The sequence below is a fragment of the Podarcis vaucheri genome, assembly GCF_965113315.1.
Source record: "Podarcis vaucheri genome assembly, chromosome: 13".
Classification (NCBI taxonomy): domain Eukaryota; kingdom Metazoa; phylum Chordata; class Lepidosauria; order Squamata; family Lacertidae; genus Podarcis; species Podarcis vaucheri.
Window position 1 is genome coordinate 42,439,095 of NC_138751.1, and position 24,006 is coordinate 42,463,100.

The following is a 24,006-nucleotide window of genomic DNA, read 5'->3' on the forward strand; positions in this document are numbered from 1 at the left end:
ATGAACCTGAGATTACTGCCTTGTGCTCTATCAACTGAGTTATCCAACCACTTTCAGTGAAGAGGAAGAGGAGCGGTCTGTAGGCTGTGGCGTGTCTCACACCACAGCTATGAACCCACCGACTTTTAAAGCAGGTATCAATCAATACTTTATTGCAGCCCAAAGACCCACAAAACAAATTGAAAATTAGATACATCCAGACAGAAAGACGAAAGAAACCAAGGCAGTCATTTTGTTTTATCTAGGGCATAATGATCTTTGTTTTTTATAACCTTGGAAAGAAACTTTGCCACCACCAGTGTAATATCATTTGATCTGTCTTCCCAAAGATATTTAATATGGGACGCTTCGGATTTTCCCGGGAAATTTCCCAGTAAGGGTTTGATCAGTTGATCCCTTGCTCTTTAAAGCAGGTACGTTTCCGATTCCGATTTCATTGCTGAAAAGAGAGTGGCTGGGGCTCAGGTTACACAGTATACTCTTGTGATATATGTGGGCTGAGGGGGGGGAAGAGGAAGCTGCACTTTGTGCATGCTCAGAGACATTTTTTTGCACTTGCTTTTACATTTCTCACCAGGGCTTTATACCAAAAAACAAAACAAAACCCCAACATAGTCGAAAAAATAGATTCCTTACACATGTTGGACTACAATTCCCATCATTCCTAGTGAGCAGGAAGAGCGGTCAGGGATGATGGGAGGTGTAGTCAAACAACGGCTGGACCCATTTGGGTGAGTTAGCGGAAGGCGCAGCAACCTGTCCCACTCCGCCTCCTCCGGTCTCCTAGCAACCCCGCACTATCGAGTACCACATTTCCCAGCAAGCATCGCTCCGCTGCGTACGCCGTGACTATAGAGCTAGGAAGGAAGGAAAAAAAGGAAGCACTTTCGTATCTCTATGGTTTCGCGCCACGGAAAAGCCCCAGAGAAGGAAGCGGGGCAAGCAGCTTCCGGCGGAAGTGAGGCCCTGTGGTTCCGGCCGGCGTGAGTGAGCGAGTTTGGGCTTTTTTTTTTCCAAGATGGCGGCTGCGGCGGGCTTGGAGTTCCAGCGCGCCCAGTCCTTGCTGAGCACCGACCGGGAGGCCTCCATTGGCATCCTGCACTCCATAGGTGAGGAGCCGGAGGGAAGGGAGTGCCGGCCGTCCTCCGCCGGCTGCCGGGGGCTCCGGCGGGCGCAGGAGGCCGGCGACAGGGGCGGCTGGCGGCCGGAGCCGCTGCTGACTCACCGTGAGCGGCTCTGAAGGGGGAGAAGGCAGCCGGGGCGGGGAGGGGAGTTGGGGAGCGGGGATGTTTTCGGGGGGAGGGAGGCTTGGCTTTGCGGGAATGGGGGAGTCCCGGCCGCCTCGGAAACCGGCCGAGGGGTCGGCATCGGAAGGGCCTAGGCAAGCGGAGTGGGGAGGGCTCCCCTGACAGGCTTCCCCAGACCCTCTCCCATCCCCAGCCTCTTCTTTGTCGCGGGAGGCAAGAACGCCGGACTCGGGTTTCCTGAGTTGCCAAGGTCTCCCTAATCTTTCCTAGCTGCTCGTCAGGTGCATCCCAAATCTCAGCCTAGGGACAAGGCAGCCATCAGACCCTAACCCGCCCCCCCCACCTCCGAAATCTGATTTCAATCAGAAAGGTAGGAATAAGTTGTTGGGAGGAGAGGCGGGGGGAGAAGACTGGCACAGACTTCTGAAAGTGGTTTGTCTCGGTGGGTGCTGCCAATGGAGAGAAAGAACAACAAGATGGTAGTTGGAGAGGGTGCCAACTTGATGGCATGAGATTCCTGGCTGTGGTAAAGGTAGGTGGGGGGGGGGTTGGCCCAACAATAAGCTTCCTAGTGGATCCCGTTTCCCATGCTTTTAACTGGATGTGCAGATGCGAACAAGGGAGTGCTTTGTGATGCCGGTTCTGGGAGATCACAGTTCTCCTCCTCGTAGGAGGAGGTCCGGCTATGTTTTCCCCTCCCTGCTCGATCAGACAATCTCCCTGACAGATGCTATTCTTTCCTTAAATTTTCTTTTTTAAAGAAAGTGGTGAGTTTTGAGGAAGACGTGGTGGAGGTTTGTTGTGGAGTAAGAGGTAGGAGAAGGGGTTAGGCGTAAACAAAGGCTGGGGAGATAACTGGGAGCGGTGAATATGAAGAGGGGTTAGTGGTGAAGAGATTGCATGGGAAAGCAGCATCGGTTGTGTAGTGAGGGTGTTGGCAAATCACCTCAGGAGCATGCCTAACCTCTTTCTTCTTGTGAGAGGGTTAATGCTTGATATTTGCTATGAAAGATGGCATTTTGTGTACACCCCCCCCCTCATATCTGTTTTATTAGGGGAAGGAGGACAGTTTATGTGCAAGTCGTCTTTTACCCAGAAACTAGATTTGAAGGGTGGGAGTGAGGTACAGGGACACAAAACATGATGGTTTCTGGATGGCTTTAAAATGGTACTGTTAAAATTTGTGATGGGTAGGTCATTGTAGCTACTAGCTGTAATGACTATATGCAATTTTTCTAGGTTCAGAGGCAATGTGACACTGAGTACCAAATGCTGAGATCGACAACAGGAGAGTGCTATTACCATCCTGCCTGTTTGTGGGCTTCTCAGAGTCATCTGGGTAGCCACTGAGAGAAACAATGTTAGGCTCTGTGGACAATGTTCATATCTAGGAGGGATTTTCTTATGATGTTCTACAATTTGGACTTTGTTCAAATAAGTAATATGGCTTGGGATTTCTAAAGGCATAACTAGGAAGGTGGGTTTTGGGATCAGGAAGTAGTAATCCATTTTACCTACTGTCAGAACAACTGAAGTTCTCATACAGGTTTGCAGTTTGCATGTGTTGATAGCAGCTGAGAGTTGATCATCTTCCTTCAGTGCACTTCACACAAAGAGCAGAGTAGGGAATCACGGTGAAACAAAGAAGACTAGCTGCAATACACCCTTTGAAACAAAGCTACAACTATAAAAAGTTTAGGAAATGGAATGCCCTTAGAATTTGGGTGTTGTGCCAAAGAACAGGAGGGCCTCTCTGTTTTGGCCTGCGCCTTGCAAACTCTCCTTTCCTCCTTCCCACATTTTAAAATATATTCTTTCCCTTTCTTAGTTCAAGACTTCAGCTACATTTCTGTAGATCATATTAAATGAAATAAGCCACCAGACACCACTTCTCTTCCTTCCCCAGACAAAATTAGCCTGAGAACAGCACCTGCTTAGAGGAGATTTACTTGTTTTAAGATTGACAGTAGGAGCAGAACGTGTGTACAGCAAAGGAAAACTTGATATTGTCCCATGCAAATGCACAAAATTATCTAGTCCTGTAGGTTTTTGTGGAATTCATTCTTGGCTGACGGGAACCGTTTGAAATAAATGACATTTCTGACTCAGTGAAATGATTCTTGTTAACCTCCCATTTGTTAATTGTCGAATAAAACTGTTCCTCATGGATTGGGAACAATTACCGTATTTTTCGCTCTACAAGACGCACCAGACCATAAGACGCACCTAGTTTTTGGAGGAGGAAAACAAGAAAAAAAATATTCTGAATCTCAGAAGCCAGAACAGCAAGAGGGATCGCTGCGCAGAGAAAGCAGCAATCCCTCTTGCTGTTCTGGCTTCTGGGATAGCTGCGCAGCCTGCATTCGCTCCATAAGACGCACACACATTTCCCCTTTTTAGGAGGGAAAAAGTGAGTCTTATAGAGCAAAAAATACGGTAAACCATGAGAGATGCCTCTTTATCCTAGAAATTAAAGTTTTGGCAAGGAGAAAAGTATTGATATGGCTAACATTATAATAGTGTGAAGTAGTCCTTCTGTATTGCTGAAGCCAATATTCTATGCTTAAGAGGCGGTTTGTAGTTTTTCATTCCTTTGTTAATATTTTACATATTGGCAGCTGTATACCGCAGGAAATGGTACTGTGCTGGTTTCTCTGAATACCACTATTTTTTGTGCATGTTCTTTCATGCAAGTTCACTAAAACTAGTGATATAACCACTCTTCTTGGTGTGAAGAGGCTTGTTTACAATATCTGGTGACACGCTAGAGAGCGATGAAGATGCTTTTTCACAGCTGTAGGTGTGTCCACATCGCTGCTGTGATTACATTATGCCAAATATGCTGGATGACACAAAACTGAGCTGCCTCATGTTACTGAATTTCTCTATGTCACAAACTCCGAATCGTAATCTGAGAGGCAGATGCTACGGTACCACAAGAAGCTAGCTGATGATTGAGCCGAATTATGCATGAACAATCCTTGATTAGGTGCAGAGGCTTGTCTTAACTTCCGAAAACCTTTTCTTTTTTCCAGTGAAGCGTGATGTCCAGGAGAACGATGAAGAGGCCGTACAAGTCAAAGAGCAGAGCATCCTGGAACTGGGGAGTCTCTTGGCCAAGACGGGGCAGGCGGAAGGTAAATTCTGTTTTAAAGCAGCTTAATAACACCTAACCATTTTAATCTGTTTTTAATACTGTGTTTTAATGGTGTAACATACAACCTTAGGGTGAAAGGTGGTGAATAACGAAAAAGAATAACAGAATATAATGTCACCGTAGAAAGGTTACTGCTCTCTGAACAGTTACTGCTCTAATGTCATGTTTGTGGGATCTGGAAAAGTATCTTGACAAGAGAAGAACGCTAATTTTGGATTTGGTCACTGTAGACCAAACTACACATGTAGTCACAAGACGGGTCAGTGTGTGCTTGTTTTTCTTTACTAAAAAGCAGCTGCTGGGGGTGGGGACAGGACATAAGGGGAAAGCATTTAAGCTTCCCCCCCTCCCATGGTTGTTATTTAATAAAAGAAGCATACCCACACAAACATTTGTCATGCAGTTAGCACCATAGAGAAGATGGAAAACTGTTCTGGAAAAATGCTACGAGGGAGCATACAGGTAATCCCCCTCCCCAAATAATAATACCAAAGAATTGGAGCCAGTATGTGTGGATGTTCCTCTTCTGTCTGAAATAATTGGCACTAGATTTTAAACTGTGTGGTCATTGCCACCTCAGGAATGAGCCGTTACGCTTCTGTTGTGTCCTTGTACAGCTTCAGAAGCTGAGCTGTGCTTCGCAACTTTGTTTTCAATGCAGAACTTGGAGGACTTCTGAAGTATGTGCGCCCTTTCTTAAACTCCATCAGCAAGGCGAAGGCAGCTCGCCTGGTTCGGTCTCTGCTAGATCTTTTCCTAGACATGGAGGCAGCAACAGGACAAGAGGTGAGAATCAAAATTCAAGCAAAACTGTAAACGTGGTGTTTGCAGTCGCTTTTCAGGTGTTCTGTCATAGCTGATCCTGTTCAGAGGAAGGCACGCAGAACTTCATACAAAAGACAATCTCTAGACGGTGGCGGTTGTGCTGGAGCAAGTACTGTAAATTTACTTGTGACACTTGTAAAATGAGGATAATGAAATAAACAGTATTCACCCTATCATAAAAAAGTGGAAATGGGTTTTTTAAAGTATAGAAGATAACAGAAAATATGCTATCTGAACGATAAACTTGGTCATTTCATTGTCCTTTTTACCCATTGTTGTCTTTTTAATTGTATATATTGCTTGTTTTATGTTGCTATGGCCGTTGGCTAATGTGAATAAAGTTTATCTATCTAAAAAAAGTGGAAATAGGTTTTCTAAAGTAGAGAAGATAACAGAAAATATGCTTAAAATCAAGACCAAAGGTATATCTAAGGCATAGAACTATGCATCGGTCAGGAAAAGCTTGTCAAAACAAAAATCTCTTCTGTTGTTTCTAGAAAGTATAGAGCGCCTTGCAATAATACAACCTTGAAGGATATAAATGCATGGGGCAGCTGTGGTCAAGTTATCCTCAGCCAGAAAAAAAAGCAATTTGAATGTGGTTTCTTTCTTTTGCTTTTAAGGTTGACCTGTGTCTTGAATGCATTGAATGGGCCAAATCCGAGAAGAGGACATTCCTGCGCCAAGCTCTGGAGGTAAGGTATGCTGTATATCCGTGTGACTTGGTACAGCTAAGTTGTGCACATTGGTCTCTCGTTTATTCCCCGGATTTGGAAACCTGCCATACTACCTGCCAGGGCACTGAAACCAGACAACTGTTATCTATTCACCTTCCGCTGTGTTGCTTCTTCGGGTTATTGCTGACGTGTTACCAGGTTTCTCAAATGGTGGTTTTGGGTGTGATAGTTCCGTGCCACCTTTATGCAGACTTGCATCTCTGGGAGTTTTCCTCCCCTGTCTGTGATGCAAACAGTCAACATGTGTTCCCTCTTAACCCCCACGGTTGTGCTTGCTATATAGGACTGGTAAAAAGACAGGTATTTTCCCAGCCTTTATAAGCCATCGGCATTCATTGATGTTGTTTTGTGGATCTTGTGAAAGGGAGGTGATCTGGATTAGCCAATGCAGAGAAGTTTGTATTTGACTGCAGATACATTTGTATTTGTGGATTTCTGCTTCTCGGTCTTTCTGCTCTGTGTGGCTTCGAAATGAGCTGCAGTTACATCCTTTGTTCCTTGGCTCATGTTTCTCCCCTATTGTGCCTCTTCCTATGTTGGGAACAGCTTCCCCTTCAATCTTATTACCGCACGACCGTGCATTCTCTGCTGTCGGACTTTACTCTGCATTGCCGTGCTTGTCCAGACTTGCAGTTCCTCTCAGCAAAGGCCTTGCCTCTTCCGTGGTTCACATATATTGCTTTCCGAGTCAGGAATGAGCAGTCTGTGGCACTCCAGCTATTGCCACACTCCAGTTCCCATCATCACTAACCACTGGCCATACTGGCTGGGGCTGATGGGAGTTAAATTCCAACAAGTTCTGGAGGGGGGAAAGTTCCTCATACCTGTCGGAAATAAGTCCCGTATTTTTTGCTCTGTAAGACTCTGGGACGCGGGTGGCGCTGTGGGCTAAAGCCTCAGCGCCTAGGGCTTGCCGATCGAAAGGTCGGCGGTTCGAATCCCCGCGGCGGGGTGCGCTCCCGCTGCTCGGTCCCAGCGCCTGCCCACCTAGCAGTTCGAAAGCACCCCCGGGGGCAAGTAGATAAATAGGTACCGCTTACCAGCGGGAAGGTAAACGGCGTTCCGTGTGCGGCTCTGGCTCGCCAGAGCAGCGTTGTCACGCTGGCCACGTGACCCGGAAGTGTCTCCGGACAGCGCTGGCCCCCGGCCAATAGATGTGAGATGGGCGCACAAACCCCAGAGTCTGGCAAGACTGGCCCGTTTGGGCAGGGGTACCTTTACCTTTACCTTTAAGACTCTGTAAGACTTTTTCCCTCCTAAAAAGTAAGGGGAAGTGTGTGTGCATCTTATGGGGCGAATGCAGGCTGCGCAGCTATCCCAGAAGCCAGAACAGCAAGAGGGATTGCTGCTTTCACTGTACAGCGAACCCTCTTGCTGTTCTGGCTTCTGAGATTCAGAATATGCGTCTTGTGGACTGGTGCATCTTATAGAGCGAAAAATACGGTATTTCACATTAATAGAGTTAATTTTCATTGAAATGCATCATTTACCTTTCTCTCTCCTAGGCAAGGCTGGTTTCTTTGTACTTTGACACTAAACGGTATCAAGAAGCATTGCAGTTAGGTAAGTAGATTACCAGCTGGGCACCACTTTGCCCCTATTTTGATTTCATACTGGCTAGAAGGAATAGAGCTCCTTAATATAGTTGTACCTCGTTTTGCGGCCAGGATCCGTTTTGGAGCCCCGGCTGCTAGCCAAAAAGGACGCAGGGCAAAGTGCTGCGTCTGCGCACGCTCATGGAGCGGTTTCTGCTTCTGCGCATGCGTGAGCTGCAAACCCGGATGTAACCCATTCCGGTATTTCCACGTTTGCCGCGGACGTTCGCCGGAATGACGCTAGACAAGGCGGACGTTCGCGGAGGTGTTACTGTATTCACTTGCGTCTTACTCTAAAACTGCTTCATAAAAGCGTGTTCATCGCTTTAGCATCATGTATTGACCAGGATGCTTGAGGGAATTCAGTCTTTGGGTTCCAATAAGAACTGTCTGGAACCATATCTTTTAATATAAAATTATAAATATATGTTTAAAGTTAAACATTTCTGTAGCTTAAGAAACTACAAAGATAAATGGAGAAAACAAATAAATACATGGAGCGTATAGCACAGCGGGCAAAACCAAAGAACATATGAGTCCTCCTGGATAAGGACAAAGGTCAAAATTACTCACCCTAAATGTTATGTGTTCAGTTCACAGTATCAGCTGTTGGATAAATGGCGATACTTTATTTGGCAACTCCTCAAACTGCCTTCCCTAGGTTCAGGCAGAAACGAGGTCAACTTTCCCATCAAGCTTCAATTCACCTGATTCTTGTTTAAAATAAAAATTATGAAGGTGCCCTGTTTTCATTTGACATACGCTTGGCCTTGCATACTTTCCTGGAGGCAGCGTTCAAAACTCTTAATGCAAACAGTCATGTTTTGTGAGAGGGAATGTCCTTACCGCGTTTAGGAGGCCTCATCGCAATGACCGTATCTGCCTGATGGGACTTCAAAGAGTTAGGCCCCCTCAGCTCGATCCGATCCTTTCATTCTGCTTCGCCAGCATCAGCAGCTCCTGCATTAGAGTTAACGTCCAGCCCTAGGACCCTCTCATCCCACAAGGCTGTAGAACAGCTATTCTCCCTCCTTCCCTCCCTCTCTCTCCATTCTCTCTGTGGACTGGCGCTGAAGGTGCAGGACTAGAAACGCCACCTGCAGGACTCCAGAGTAAACTTAAGAGCAGTTTCCTGATTCATTTGAATACAAAACGGGGGGAATGGAGGGGCGGAGGAGGAAAGGTGAGTCCCCTGAAGGCGAGAGCTCCCCAGGTAGTACAGAGAGGGGAAAGTTCCTATATATTTGTTTGGTTTCTTTCTTTCTTTCTCTCTCTCTCTCTCTCTCTCTCTCTCACTGTTGCATGAAGGAGGGGGACATGAAATGGTCTGCTTCTGGGTTGAATTGGGGGCAGCACTCATTGGTTGTGTTTCTCTACCAGATAGTCATTTTCTCTTGATCGCAGCCCAATCCAGGACATTCTGCTTGCTGTGTTTTCCCCTTTCCCCTCCTTCCGGTTCTCTGCAGAGTTCACAGCTCTGTCTCTTGTGTTTGTGTTCCTGGCTGTGTGTGTGTGTGTTGCCATACAGGTATCTGTAAATATTAATTATTCAAATAACATGGTTTTGGCAACTACAGTGGTACCTCAGGTTACATACACTTCAGGTTACACACACTTTAGGTTACAGACTCCGCTAACCCAGAAATAGTGCTTCAGGTTAAGAACTTTGCTTCAGGATGAGAACAGAAATTGTGCTCCGGCGGCGCAGCAGCAGCAGGAGGCCTCGTTAGCTAAAGTGGTGCTTCAGGTTAAGAACAGTTTCAGGTTAAGTACGGACCTCCGGAACAAATTAAGTACTTAACCTGAGGTACCACTGTATTGCAAGAGCTGAGCCCTATTTGTGTTTGTGATGTCCAGTTCAAAACTGCTATTAAAAATGATAACAACAATATGCCACTCACTGGTGTGAATTGCATATTAGTTCATGCTTTTTGAAAAATAATAATAAAAAGTGCTGCTGCGTTATGGGGGGTGAGGAATAGATGCTAACCATTCTGGTATTGCGCCTGTAACTCAGGTTTTATAACTCAGTTTCTAACACTGCCAGGGGGTAAGACTTTGGTACCACACTATGGGTGGTATTTTACTCACAGTAGATCCACTGAAATGAGTCAGGTCCATTAGTTTCAGTGGGTCTATTCTTGAGTAGAACATAGTTGAATACCACCCTGGCTTTCCACAGACCAGTCTCAATTCAGCTGACCTGGTGTGCTAGCAGAAGCTAACGGGGCTTTTGTTCCTCCAGATCAGCTCTGGAGCATCCAGAACAGCATGTGTATTTTGTCTGGCGAACAGAAAATCTTGCATTGATCAGGAGAACACAGTGCTGAATTCCTTCCCTTGATATCACAAGTTCTGTTGAGTAGCAAAGATAAATTTTAAGTATTTGAGAGTTCAGAGAGGGGGGATTCCAGAAAGGGATTCTCTGAGACATCTGGCTCCACTGTATGACTTTTGTCAGGCTCACAGCTTTTGCGGGAGTTGAAAAAGATGGACGACAAGGCCCTCCTAGTGGAAGTGCAGCTGTTGGAGAGCAAGACCTACCATGCCTTGAGCAACCTGCCAAAAGCAAGAGCAGCATTAACCTCTGCCCGAACCACAGCCAATGCAATCTATTGCCCACCCAAGCTGCAGGCGGCGCTGGACATGCAGTCAGGTAAGTCATGCAGGCAGCAGTTGTGTCATACATGCTTGCTGTGTTTGGGATTATTATCCTTTGCCCCGTGCAATAAACACTAGCCGGGGTGTGTTGTGCGAAAATGAGATGCGGCCGCTGTGCTCGTTTGATCATGAGTTTGTAGTCTGTCATAGGACAGGTAATAGAAGGAAAGAAGATAAATGCGATTAAAGAGATCCTACATTGGAACAATCCATCCAGGGAGCTTTAGAGAATATTCCCCCAGGAGGTTTTTAAAAGAAGCTTGGTTAGGTTCTTAGGCCATGTGGCTGATCTAGGTAATCTGCAGGATCTCTTTCAACTCTCACTCTAGAGAGTCCGTAGTGAAACCCAAAATACAGGAATGGGGAAATCTAGCAAAACAAAAACAGATGAGCTCTTGTCTTAATTGCTGTCTTAACTGATGCATATCATGCAAGATGAAGGCAAAACTGACCAGAGCTTGGTAGATTTTGGAAAAGCCCCTCAGTTCTCCTTTTGTCAGAGTTAAGCTGAAGTAATTAAATGCAGAAGTAATCAGAGCTATTAGGACACCCCCCCACCCCCCCATTTACAAATGTGGCCTTTTTGATGTACATTCTTAGACGGTCTCTTTTCCCCAGTGCCTGTGTTAGTCCTTTAAATTTTTTTTAAAATCATTTTTTCGATACAAACAACAATTGCAAAAGACACATACAACAAAAACCATAATAACAATAACACAATTTGACAATTCAGATTTGAATACACTGATATACCTATGACTACACCTTTTTAAACAATATTTTCCCATCTCTCTCTCCCCCCCACTTCCCTCCACTATCCGCCTTATCACTTAAATATTCGTTCCAGATTTCTTCATATTTATCCATTCTTATTTTGCATCGACATGCAATTCATTCGTATGTAGCTAGTCTGTCCATATTATCAATCCATGTGCTCAATGGAATCTTTTTGCCGCTCTTCCAATTCATCAAAACAAGTTTTTTTTGCTTCTAATATTATTTTATATTAGGTGCCTGTGTTAGTCCTTTAATTTTTCATGGCTGTTCCTCTCCCCTCTTACCTTTGGGCAACCGCTAAAACCAGCTCAGTTGTAACCCTTGAAATTATGCATAGGGGAACTGATTCCGATTAGCTTGCATTAGCGTAGAATTTGAGGGCTGGCTGAACTGATGCAGCCCTCTTGATAACATTGATTTTCTTTTGTCAGAAAGAGAGAGGCAGGGGAGAAATGACCCTTCGAGATGGTCTCTCCCTAGAAGGACCGATAAGTAGGACTTTGCAGCCATCCTTCCCGGCGAAACTGGATGCTCTAACCCAGTGTTTCCCAAACCTTTTTGGGCAACGGCACACCTGTTTACTGAAAAAAAATCTCGCGGCACACCACCATTAAAGCCCCGCCCCGTGACGTCAGCGCGCAGCGTCACGCCGGGAGGGACGCACGAAAGTGAAAGTTTTTTCCCTCCCCCTTGCCGGGGAACCTCCAAGCTTTGGGGGTGGGAGGAGGCAGCAGAGCGAGGGACTGAAGGACGGCGGCAACTGAGGCGGCGGCGGCTGTTGTGGTGGTGGCGGCGATAGCGGGCGGAGGAGGGGGCGGCGGCGGGGCTTGAGGAGCCGTCGCCGGGAGTTGCTGCTGCTGTTGTTGCTGCTGCTGCCCGGACATGCCGGCCTCCTCCTCCTCCTCCGCTGTCTCGCGCTCCTCCCTTTTGCACGCGCTGCCCCGCCGCTTGGCACCACCACCGCGGAGCCGCCCCCGGCTCGACGCGGATCCTCGCCGCCGCCGCCTCTCACCGCCCGACTCGCCCGCCTGCCTCCCACGGCACACCAGCCAATGTCTCACGGCACAGTAGTGTGCCGCGGAACACCGGTTGGGAAACACTGCTCTAACCTGGTCCTTGTCTTTACCTTCCCTTCTAACAGGCATCATTCATGCAGCGGAAGAAAAGGACTGGAAGACGGCATATTCCTATTTTTACGAGGCATTTGAGGGTTACGATTCCATCGACAGCCCCAAAGCTATCACGGCGTTGAAATACATGCTGCTGTGCAAGATCATGCTGAACTTGTATGTGGCTAATTATATCGCAAAAGGAATGCAAATAGCCCCTTGTGTCCTCCCCCTTTTTCAGCAGTCATTTGGGTCAAGACACATGCTCTGGTATTAGATGAAGCACCGGGATCCTTAAGTGGCATAATTCATGAGTGTCAAAGCTTGCAGAAGGGAGGCAAGAATGCAGGGGGCAGTGGAAAGAAAGAAAGAAGGATTAAGGGTCGTAGGAAGGGGTAGAAATAAGCAGCATACTAGCCATTGCCTCTCTCTGCTGTAAGTCTCGTTCAGGCCTCTTTGGTACATGGAAATGGCACTGCCACAAGAAGGCAGCCTAGATTTCTTAAATCCTCTGTCTTTATGGAGGCCAGGCAGCGCTTCCTTTCGTTTGAAAGGAAGAAGATCCTTGGGAGGACGAAAAGGCCACTAGATTCTTGAGTTCCCAGTTTTTTAACTGAATGGATGTATAAGTGCCTTGCTTATACAGTGATACCTCGGGTTACATACACTTCAGGTTACAGACTCCGCTAACCCAGAAATAGAACTTTGCTTCAGGATGAGAACAGAAATCGTGCTCCAGTGGTGGTGCGGCGGCAGCAGGAGGCCCCATTAGCTAAAGTGGTGCTTCAGGTTAAGAACAGTTTCAGGTTAAGAACGGACCTCCAGAACGAATTAATTACTTAACCCGAGGTACCACTGTAATGAGCTCTGCTAACAGCCAGGGACATGATGAATCAACACCTCTCATTTTATATTCTGTCCTTTTCAGGCCTGAAGATGTGCAAGCCTTGGTGAGCGGGAAGCTTGCACTGCGGTATGCAGGCAGACAGGTACAGAAACGCCGATCTACCTTTTTTGTCCTCGAGTCTTTTGATCCCATCTCCCACCGTTACTTTTTCAGTGAATTGGGCTGCCTTGCAGATGGGTCTCTGAAGTAGGGAGCGCCTGAAAGACTTGAGGTGCTGCACAATTGCATCTTGAGGGTCTCTGCTGCCCAAGCTGGGGTTCTTCTGTCTCGCTCGCTTGTTCTTTAGAGCTGCATAGTCTTTCTGTGATATAGCAGCTGTTTTGCTTTGAGTGAGGATGGAATTAGAACAGATACTTAGCATTCTGGTTGATGTCCTTTCCTGAATTTCCCCCTGACTTCTGGGAAGTATTGTTCACAAGTGCGAGCGCCGCAAACGCAACCTGCTGTTCACGTGGCCCAGAAAAATGCTAACGTTGGCTCTTCTCTCTCCCTCGCAGACAGAAGCTCTAAAATGTGTGGCACAGGCTAGTAAGAATAGATCACTGGATGACTTCAAAAAGGTGAGTAGGCACAATGGGGAATGGGCTAATTATTCTTTGACTAGGTGGTTGAATAATAGGCTTAAAAATTGAACTTTCACATGGAGAGGCAGTAGATCTCTGCATACTTGGGGAGGATGAGGGGAAGGGCATTTTCATTGCTTGGGAGATTCCTGGGAACATCTGATTGGCCACTGTTGGACATAGAGAGGCTGTGGCCTCATCCAGTCATGTTCACTCAGCTGTTCCACTGAGTTCAGTTAGTGCCTACTCTCAGGAAAGTGTATGTAGAGTTGCAACCTTTCCTGCTCTGTTTCTTGGTTCTTAAAAACAGGAAGAGTGGAAATATCCAGAGTAGTGGTGTTTGTGGTGGGTTAGATCTTAACATGAGTGTAATTTAGTTTTATTATGATGATGATGATGATTTAACTAAATTTGTATACAGTGGTACCTCGGTTTTCAAACGTAATGCAGAGGGCGGTCTGCAAATTACATTGAAGCATTTACTTCTGGGTTTACGGCTTTCGAAAACCGAAATGTTTGGTAACAGAGACGTCCGAAAACTGAGGTACCACTGTACCACCCTATACCCATAGATCTCAGGGCAGTTCACAACTGAAAATCACAATATAAAAAACAGAAAATACATATTAAAAACAACCCAATAATCCCTTCTTCTACAGCACACTTTAACAGGGTAACAGATGTAAATCAACTGAAGTCCTAGGAACATTTTTGCTTGGTGAAAACACTCCTTTTGTGTTAAGAGTTCCAGATATTCACTTGGCAACTGCTCCCTGATGTTTCCAGTAACTGGGCTAAGAATGGGTAAAAACATGGGGGGGGGGAATGAAGAGCAAGCCGTTTGTTTATTTTGTTTTAGTCCAAGTTATATGTGAATAAACTTGCACAGAGGGTGAATGGTATTCCCAGAGGTCAAGGACTGGAGTTTCAGGCCTCTGCACAGATTCCACTCTCACCTAAGATTAGTAGAATTTTTTTTTTTAAAAAAAATTGTACATTGCCGAAGCACCTACAAATTTGCACAATTCTTCTTTTCTTGGAACAGGTGTCTTGATTTTATTAAATGCAGCATTGACACAACCCTGTACAGTGGACACTCCGGTTGCAAACGTGATCCGTGCAGGGTGCACGTTCGCAACCCGTGTCTGTGGATGCATGGGTTGCAATTCGGTGCTTCTGTGCATGTGCAATTTAGCGCTTCTGCGCATCGCGACCGCCAAAACCCGGAAGTAACCCGTTCCGTTACTTCTGGGTTTCGGCAGTCCGTAACCCAAAAAAACGCACCTGAAGCGGCTGTAATAATTATTATTATTATTATTATTATTATTATTATTATTATTTATTATTTATACCCTGCCCATCTGGCTGGGCTTCCCCAGCCACTCTGGGCGGCTTCCAAAAGAATATTAAAATACTATAATACATCAAACATTAAAAGCTTCCCGAAACAGGGCTGCCTTCAGATGTCTTCTAAAAGCCTGGTAGTTGTTGTTCTCTTTGACATCTGGTGGGAGGGTGTTCCACAGGGAGGGCGCCACTACCGAGAAGGCCCTCTGCCTGGTTCCCTGTAACTTGGCTTCTCGCAGTGAGGGAACCGCCAGAAGGCCCTCGGCGCTGGACCTCAGTGTCCGGGTAGAATGATGGGGGTGGAGACGCTCCTTCAGATATACTGGACCAAGGCCATTTAGGGCTTTAAAGGTCAGCACCAACACTTTGAATTGTGCTCGGAAATGTACTGGGAGCCAATGTAGGTCTTTCAAGACCGGTGTTATGTGGTCTCTGCGGCCGCTCCCAGTCACCAGTCTAGCTGCCGCCAGTCTAGCTGTAACCCGAGGTATGACTGTATAATATTAGACACAAATAGTTTCAGAATGATTCCAAGGAGTCTTTACTCCCTTGGCCCTAAGAATGGTTGCATCCTTGTCCTCTGTACTCATTGCTGACTTAATCCAATCTTTCACAGGCTCTGAAAGATTATAAAGTGGAACTCAGGGATGACCCCATCATCAACACACATTTGGGCAAACTCTATGATAACTTATTGGAACAAAACCTGATCCGGGTCATTGAGCCTTTCTCCAGAGTTCAGGTAAGAAGCACTGGAAGAGCTTCCTTTCTCATCTTTTCAGCCTTCATGAGGTTGGCAGTCATCTACTTAGATTTCCCAGTTAAATTTTCAAAACAACCATTACCATGTCCAATGCCAAAAATATTGGCAGTAACAGCAGGCTGTTTTCAAAACCCTGTGTGCAGATCTTTCCTTTGCATTTCTCAAGAGTGTGGTAAAACATTATCTTACGCTATTGGTTAGGCTCTGGAGTGGTATAACTGGAATTGCAGGGCAGAAAAAGAGAGATGGGGGAGCTCTAAGTGGTTTGAGACATCAGGTGAGTCATTGATTGACAGTTCCAGGGGCCCTGGATTTCTTCTGCTGCTTCCAAATTCTGCAGTGACATTTGTTATTAAAGGTAATGGTTGAAAGTGGGAGATCCCTACATTTTAAGAATTGATTACTCTGACTAAGCCTGTTTGTACGACTTGTGTAAGATGGATTGCTGATAAACAGGTTGGGTACCGTATTTTTCGCTCCATAAGACACACTTTTCCCCTCCCAAAAAGTAAGGGGAAATGTGTGTGCGTCTTATGGAGCGAATGCAGGCGGGAGGCTCTGCTCAGCGCTCCCTTTAAAGAGCCGCGTGGAGCGTGTGTGTGGCTCTTGGGGGCTTTTCCCTGAGAAGGGAGAAGGGCAGTCCATCAGTCCCTTCTCCCTCCTCGGGGGAAAAGCCCCCAAGAGCGACACACATGCTCTGTGCAGCTCTTTAAAGGGAGTGCGGCTCTTGGGGGCTTTTTCCCCGAGGAGGGATAAGGGACTGATGTGCTCTCCCGCCTGCATTCACATCTGAGATACATACAGGCTCTGCTCAGCGCTCCCTTTGAAGAGCCGCACGGAGTGTGTGTGTGGCTCTTGGGGGCTTTTCCCCGAGGTGGGGGAAGGGACAGACGGGCTGCCCTCTGTCCCTTCCCACACCTCCCAAACAAGCCAGCAAGAGCCGCTGCCAGACTCGGCTCAGCGCTCCCTTGTAAGGGCTCCCTTTCATCCCTCATCCCGCTTTGCTGGGAAGCCAGCAGAAGAGGCGCTGTGCAGCTATTACTCTTGCTCTGCTTTCTTCTCAGCGAAGCGGGAGGGCCGACGGAAGAGTTTAAAGCAAGAAAAGTGAGAGCCGCTTGCATGCTCTTCACAGAATATTTTTTTTCTTGCTTTCCCCCTCTAAAATCTAGGTGCGTCTTATGGTCAGGTGCGTCTTATGGCACGGAAAATACAGAGACTTGAGGGCCATAGTGCGGGTTGGAGACCTTGACTGACATTTCTTCATGTTAAGAGCTAATTTTTTTTTAAAAGCACTTACTGTGGATGACTGCTGGGCTTGTACTGGACTTTAGGTTATATCTAGTATTGCATTTTGGGGAAAGTAATGCAGATTTAATCAAAAGGTTACTAGAACTAAATGGATAATGCAAGTGACTTGAACTGTGTGTTAAGTTAAAATGAGTGGAATTGGCTCCTGGCATGAGATTGTCCTAAAAGGTGTCAGAATCTACACAGCTGTTGCATACTGACCGCCTCTTCAGCCAAGTGTAGCAAATGAAAACCATAATACGTGTATTTTTTCCTTTCGAATCATGTTGGCACTCGTTCTCAATTTCTTTTGCAGATTGAACACATATCTAGCCTTATCAAGCTGTCAAAGGTAAGAGCATGGATACAAGAGACTACATAAGCTTGCATGTACATGAGCAGCTCTGAATGTTCCTGTTAGTAGTTAGAAGCTGCTAAAAAGAAGGGGTCTACCTGCTGCCATAAAGTTCAGGAAAGAGAGAGCAGAGCAGGCATTAAACTGCATTTAAAGTTTTGTTAAACTTCTGTAATCAGTTGTTTGTGAAAGTGACAAAAACTGACACTTGTAGTCATGCATAATTTCATAGGGAGGAAATAATCTCAAGAGTCTTAAATTTAATAAATCAAATTTAATTATTCAGTCAGTGCTGGGAATGAGACATTTATAAGAAAGTCCTGTCATCTGAGAGTGTCATATGTTCAACCTATTCTATATAATGTGACGTTCCAGTTGCCAGATTATAATAGATTTATGGCATAATAACCAACATAATAAAATGATCATTATTTAACACTTGATAAATTGTCAAACTGCCTGGAAGCCAATAATCCTCCCTAATACCAGTATTTTCAGCTAAAGTGAACACAGTATAGAATCTTAAGAGAAAGTAGAATCAAAATTGAATCGATGGAGAAATAATTACACAAAGGAAAAATAAACATCTGTTATCGTATATATGAAGAGAATAAAGAAAGAAGTGGGGGGAAAGATGACAGCAAAAAGTGAAAATAAAGATTTATTTATTACCATGTGTGTGTTATGCAGCTGGTATTTAACCATGATTAACAAAGATATATCCATAAATTAGTGGAATATGGAGAAAATGTGGGAGAAAGTCACAGATTATATTAGTGTTTTATGGACATGCAAAAAGATTTGAGTGTTTTTTGAGGGAGATAGTGTATGCAAGAAATAATTGGATAACCCATACCGAGGAACCCTTGAATAATAATTTTGGCACATCTTGAAGAACATGTGAGGTCAGAACATCATAATTTTAAATTAAACTGTTGCCAAACAGTCATAGTGCAACAGAATGAGAATGGTTTAATAAAAATTGATTACCTTGCCACAATGACAGCATTAATTGAAATGGTACATTCAAGGGAAGAAATACAAACAATTTTATAATCTCTCCCCCCCCCCTTCCCTTTATAAAACACATGGAACAAGAACATAAACTTGAATTGTTTAAAACCTTTTTTATTTCTGTTATAATCAGTAGCTTATATAGAGAGCCTTCAGCCTTTGAAAATATATTTATACATAAACTAACAGTTTTACTGTATGGTTTAGATGCATGTCATAAATGTTGTGTATATTAGAATGAAATATGTAATGTCTTTTGCTTCCGTTCTTCAGTTCAGTGCTAAGATTGTGTGAGAGACATGGGAGTTTTTTTGTGTAGAGAAAAGAACAGCAACTCTTGCTGTCTCTAGAGCATATGTGAGGCGCTGAAGCAACCTCTAGGTGGTTTACCTCAAGATTGCTATCCCAGGAACCACAAAACGTCAGGCTGGCAAAACCAGCTGGTCCATCGTTGGCTCTAAGAAGCTGATTGTCTCCTGGTTCTCTTTCAGGCCGATGTGGAAAGGAAACTCTCTCAGATGATCCTGGACAAGAAATTCCATGGTAAATCCCCTTCCCTTTACCAAATGTGAAATAGTCATGCCCACCACAGTCTTGGGTTGCTTGTCCTGCCTTGCTTCCCCACCTCCAAGAACATGATGCGTACGAACAAGAGCTTAGATGTGCCAGAGGGCAAACAAAAGAGGGGTTGTATTTAGGGTTGAGGGACGCGGGTGGCGCTGTGGGTTAAACCACAGAGCCTAGGGCTTGCCGATCAGGTCGGTGGTTCAAATCCCCGTGACGGGGTGAGCTCCCGTTGCTCGGTCCCTGCTCCTGCCAACCTCACAGCTCGAAAGCACGTCAAAGTGCAAGTAGATAAATAGGTACCACTCCGGCGGGAAGGTAAACGGTGTTTCCGTGCACTGCTCTGGTTCGCCAGAAGTGGCTTGGTCATGCTGGCCACAAGACCCGGAAGCTGTACGCCGGCTCCCTCAGACAATAAAGCGAGATGAGCGCCGCAACCCCAGAGTCGGTCATGACTGGACCTAATGGTCACGGGTCCCTTTACCTATTTAGGGTTACCAGATGTTCCCGGGGACAGTCCCTGGATTTGCAAATCTGTCCCCGGACAAATTCCGTTCCCGGAATGTCCCCAGATTTGCACATCTGTCCCCGGGAAATGTGGCAGCAGCAGCCCGCAGCCAGCCTGGTAGCGCAGTTGGCTCTGGCTGACTTCAGAAGCTGCTGGCTGCCACTGCCGAGGGGGAACCATGGACGTCCGGCGGTACAGATCTCCTGCCCCCTTCTCCCTTTCTTTTGACAGATCAAGGAGACTCAGGAGTCGCAGGCGGGCGGCTGTTGCCCAGGAGGGGCACAAGGCGCACGGTTTCTCTGCCTGGCAAGGTGCAAAGCCCTTCTTTCGCACCCTGTGAAACAAAAATGCACAGAGCTTTTAAAAAACTGGGAAACACCGCCCGCCCCTGACTCCCAAGCCCCCCCCCCATCAGTCAAAACAAAGCGGGAAGGGGGCAGGAGATTGGGAGAGGCTTGGGAGTCACGTTGCCCAGGTTTTTAAAAACTCTGCGCATTTATGTTTCACAGGGTGTGATAGAAAGGCTTTGCACCTTTATACAATATACATGTGTGCTTGGGCCCAGGGTCTTTTGCCTCACCATCCCCACTACTGACTCCCTGTTGCTACTCAGCTTCAAAAAAAAGAAAGAAAGAAAGAAAGAAAGCGTCCCTGGATTCTTTGAAAAAAAATCTGGTAACCATAGTTCTATTAGACCTGAGGAGCTTCACACCTTTGAGGGTTCTTCATTATCCATATCTTAACATGTGCTGGTTAAGGCTGGCACCTTCCGTATCTGGCTTACCGTACTTTTCTGTGTATAAGACGATTATTTTTTACTGGAAAATAATGTAAAAAAGGGGGGTCATCTTACACATGGATCGTGCAGAGGGGGGACGGGCAGTTGGTTGCAGCCACGAGCAGGAGCTTTTATGTGGCGATTTGGTGGATGATTGATTGCTTTGGCACGGGCTGCTTAGGCTTGGCTGCTGCTGCGGCAATTGTGCTTGCTGCTGGTGGCGAGGGGGCAGATGGTTTTGATTGCCAGCATATTTCAGTCGTGAGTGATTTTTTGCATCCCCCCCAAAAAAAAGCTCAACAACAACTCTGGACAATCCTCCCCCCCAAAAAAAAAGCTCAACAACTCTTTGCCGTCTCCCCCCATTTTCTTAAATTGGAGTCCCCCAAAATAGGGGTAGTCTTATACACGGGGGCTTGTTATACACGGAAAAATAAGGCGTTTGTGCTGTTTTCTTGAGGAAACGGTCACTCGAGGGTTAGATCAGTTTGTGCCCCATTACTTGAGAGGCCTAACCGGGGCTTTTCTCTTTTGCCAGGGATCCTCGACCAAGGCGAAGGCGTCCTGATTATTTTTGATGAACCGCCTGTAGACAAAACGTACGAAGCTGCTCTGGAGACCATTCAGAATATGAGTAAAGTAGTGGATTCGTTATACAACAAAGCCAAAAAGCTAACATAGGTGAGGGGCTCTTTATAGTGTGAGCTGTGACAGATTTTGCATCCCCCCGAGAGGGTCGTTCAGTTGAATGACGTGGCTCCATCTATCTTTCTTCTTTTTTTCTTGCAGAGTTGGGAACTGTTGGCTGTTGCTTTGGAGAGTTGGTGCGTGAAACCTTTTGGGGGGGGTGGGACAAAAGGCTAGAAGACTGGTGGGGTGTTTTTTGTTCCCCACCCCCCCTTTTGCTCTTACTTCTCACTCAGAAAGTTTTAAGACTTCCTCATCTGATCCATCTTGTCTATACGATTGTGTGTTCCAGTTTCCATGTAACCTTTTACCTGCTGAACTTTGTACTGGGATGGGGAAATAATAATGTTTAAAATAATAAAAAAGGAGAGTTTCTTGGGGGTGGGGGGGAAGGGAGCAGCGGCAGTATCCTAAATAAAAGGAGAGAGGCTTATGCTACCTTAAAAAAACAAAAAAAAAGTGCTTCCCATTTTCTTGAGGGCGGCAGAAGGGTGGGCCAAGTCTTTTGACACTGGTAGGAACCCAGCCGCCAAAGGCACCTCCATACAGCCACAAAATTCCTACACAGAAGGCGTTTTCCATGTACACTGTAGCATAACATGACTGTACACATGCCCTGGGAAGCTGTGGCTGATTGCAGCTTCTCAGCATGAGCATGCACAGCAAAAAAAGAAAAGGGTGTCTGTGAGTTTGTGTGTGGGTTTTCCCCGCAAACTCTCTCTTTGTAGTCTTGCGTTCCATGTAGGAATTTTGTCATCTGTGAAGTGGCCAGTTAGAAAGCGGGAGTTCCCTTAACCTTGTGTCCAGAATACAGAGATTTCAGGCAGCCAAAGCGAGACCAGTTTGCTAATCCACAACAACAACAACAACCACAACTGCTGAAATGTCAGCGAAAAGAATTTTGGGCCTCTGGCCACCTTAAAAACTCCTCCTTGAATTCTGAGGCCTTAACAGGTAGGAGGCCGCTTGAATACGTTTTCCCACGGTCATAAAAAGAGCGAGAGATGGCCCAAGTCACTTTTGAACGGTGGCTCCGAAGGTTTCCTGGTTCTGTACTGCATGCCGTTTGTCCTTTATTATTATTGGTTTTTTAAAAAGGCTAGAAATGTACTTGCCTTTTAACTTCACAACAAGATATGCTGTTGGAAAGAACTGAACTTCTGTACGATATTAACCTTTTTTTAAAAAACTGCAGATGGGTCTTATTTTCAGCTGGCCGTCTTGAGGCCACCCAGAGGCTTTTAAAACTGTTTTCCACCCCTTGAACATCCAAAATGAGACGGATGAGCCGTTCTAGGCAGAGGTCAGGGCTGCACATGACACCAGCCGTGGGGATGCCATCGAAAGCGGCATATTACCGTAGCAGCTTTCCCACATCTATATATTGAGATCTAGGAGGATTTGCCGCAAGACTCCGTGTGGATTCTTTGGGTTTCCCCACCACTGCACTCAGTGGTGTGGACTGGGGAAGGGGAGATTGCAATGTGGCGAGCACTCTTAAAACTAGATCAGCAATTGTGGTGGTCCTAGGGCCAAAAGCTAGCCTTCTGAAACTTGCCAGCCTGGAAGATGGTGTGTGTGTAGAGGAAGCAGTGTCTGTGGCAGTGGGGAATAATTAAAAGAAAGAGATCCTGGCTTGCCACTCTTATCATCTCATAGTAATCTTCCAGGAAAGCTAGTTACTGACCCTAGAACAGGTGGGATAACTTGCCCCTTCAGCATCACTTAACTGGCATTTTTGCGGCAGGTCTAAACAGTGTAGTGCCAACGCCACAATTTTGTTCAAGTCCAGGGGAACACGAGGGTGGTGTTCTTGTGTGGAAGAGGCAGGGGCCTATTAACCCTGGCATTATGTCATTGAACGATGAAGTATATTTAAGGTGTTAACCGGCATCTGAGTAGTGCAACCTTCTGCATCGCCATTTCCTTTCTGTGCTTTCTCACACTTTTTTTCCCTTCCATTTTTGCAAAACGATACTCCCATGCCACAAAATATTTTTTGCATTCGCATGAAATCTTTCTCAACTGGCTGAACCTTCCTCCCCCTCTCCCCCCCAATGTTCTCCCTTTATTTTGTCCTTCCTGCACTCTATAATCTTCCTCTCCGTCTCAGCCAGTCCAGATGTTCTGGGGAAGTGATTTTTTTTTTTTTTTTTTGGTCTTGGGGAGGGTTTTGGCACCATGAATTCAAATGTACAAATGGTTCACGCTAACACACACCAGGTATATCTGATGTTCAGATGGCATACAAATAAAAAAAAAACCTTTTTCAAAAAGTCTCGTCTCTTGTCTTCAGCTGCAGAGGAGCAACATAAGCCCAACGTCAACAGCATGATGTGACTTTGTTGGCTATCCCCTGTAGCTGGTCTTCCTTACGCAGCAGGAAGTCTTCCTTACAACATTATTCCTTAGTGATGCCCTCCTTGCAGTCAGCCATCATCTCTGTCAAGCTGCTATTGACTCTTGTCCCATGTTCAGACAATGGCCCATAGGGAACTGTTTAGTGGCTGCCTGGGAACAGCAGAGCAGTCTTCTGCAGGCACTTCTTTTATCCAGCTCTGCAGTTGAAACAGCATTAACAGGCAACAGTGCTGGTACAGCAGCTGACAACATGGTAGGAAGACTCCACTCCGAATCTCATCTGTGCTCTAAGCTCACTGTGGGAGCTTTTGGGAAGCCGCTGTGCCTCAGCCTTGAACCCCATCAGAATAATAGGGTGGGTATCTTCTTAAGGGTTGGAAAGATGATTGACAGCGCATGTGAAACACTTTACAGTGGAACGTCTGGTGCAGGAGGCATGTTTGCAACCCACAGCATTCGCAACCCACAGCGCTGCGCCTGCACACGTGTGGGTTACAGTTCGGTCTGGTGCGCAAAGCATGATTTAGTGCTTCTGCGCATGCGCAAGTGCCGAAACCCGGAAGTAACCCGTTCCAGTACTTCCAGGTTCGCCGTGGTGCGCAACCCGAAAAATTGTAACCTGAAGCGTCTGTAACCCAAGGCACCACTGTATATGCTCAAAACGATACCGTACTGAGTGTTTTAAAGTGTACACTCCTCTGAGGTCCCCCCTTTCCCTGCTTCCGTTCTTTAAAACACTGATAACAAATCTGCCTTTTCAAATA

At 46.0% G+C, this 24,006-nt stretch overlaps 1 protein-coding gene across 1 annotated transcript; it reads left to right on the forward strand.

Annotated features, from left to right (window-relative positions):
* Positions 1-947: 947 nt before the first annotated feature.
* Positions 948-23,157, forward strand: PSMD11 (proteasome 26S subunit, non-ATPase 11). The gene is made up of 14 exons (XM_082195018.1): positions 948-1,109; positions 4,283-4,384; positions 5,066-5,190; positions 5,853-5,924; positions 7,472-7,529; positions 10,023-10,217; positions 12,141-12,285; positions 13,037-13,097; positions 13,513-13,575; positions 15,542-15,667; positions 17,292-17,327; positions 18,836-18,887; positions 20,733-20,875; positions 20,984-23,157. Exons 1-13 carry the CDS (start codon positions 1,019-1,021, stop codon positions 20,873-20,875), a joined length of 1,269 nt encoding a protein of 422 aa, XP_082051144.1. The 5' UTR covers positions 948-1,018; the 3' UTR covers positions 20,984-23,157.
* Positions 23,158-24,006: the final 849 nt, after the last annotated feature.

Coding starts and splice junctions, on each gene's coding strand:
- PSMD11 (XM_082195018.1), top strand. CDS start 1,019: ATGGCGGCTGCGGCGGGCTTGGAGTTCCAGCGCGCCCAGTCCTTGCTG. Junction 7,530..10,022: donor TCAAGAAGCATTGCAGTTAG/GTAAGTAGATTA, acceptor GACTTTTGTCAG/GCTCACAGCTTTTGCGGGAG. Junction 13,098..13,512: donor TGCGGTATGCAGGCAGACAG/GTACAGAAACGC, acceptor TCTCCCTCGCAG/ACAGAAGCTCTAAAATGTGT.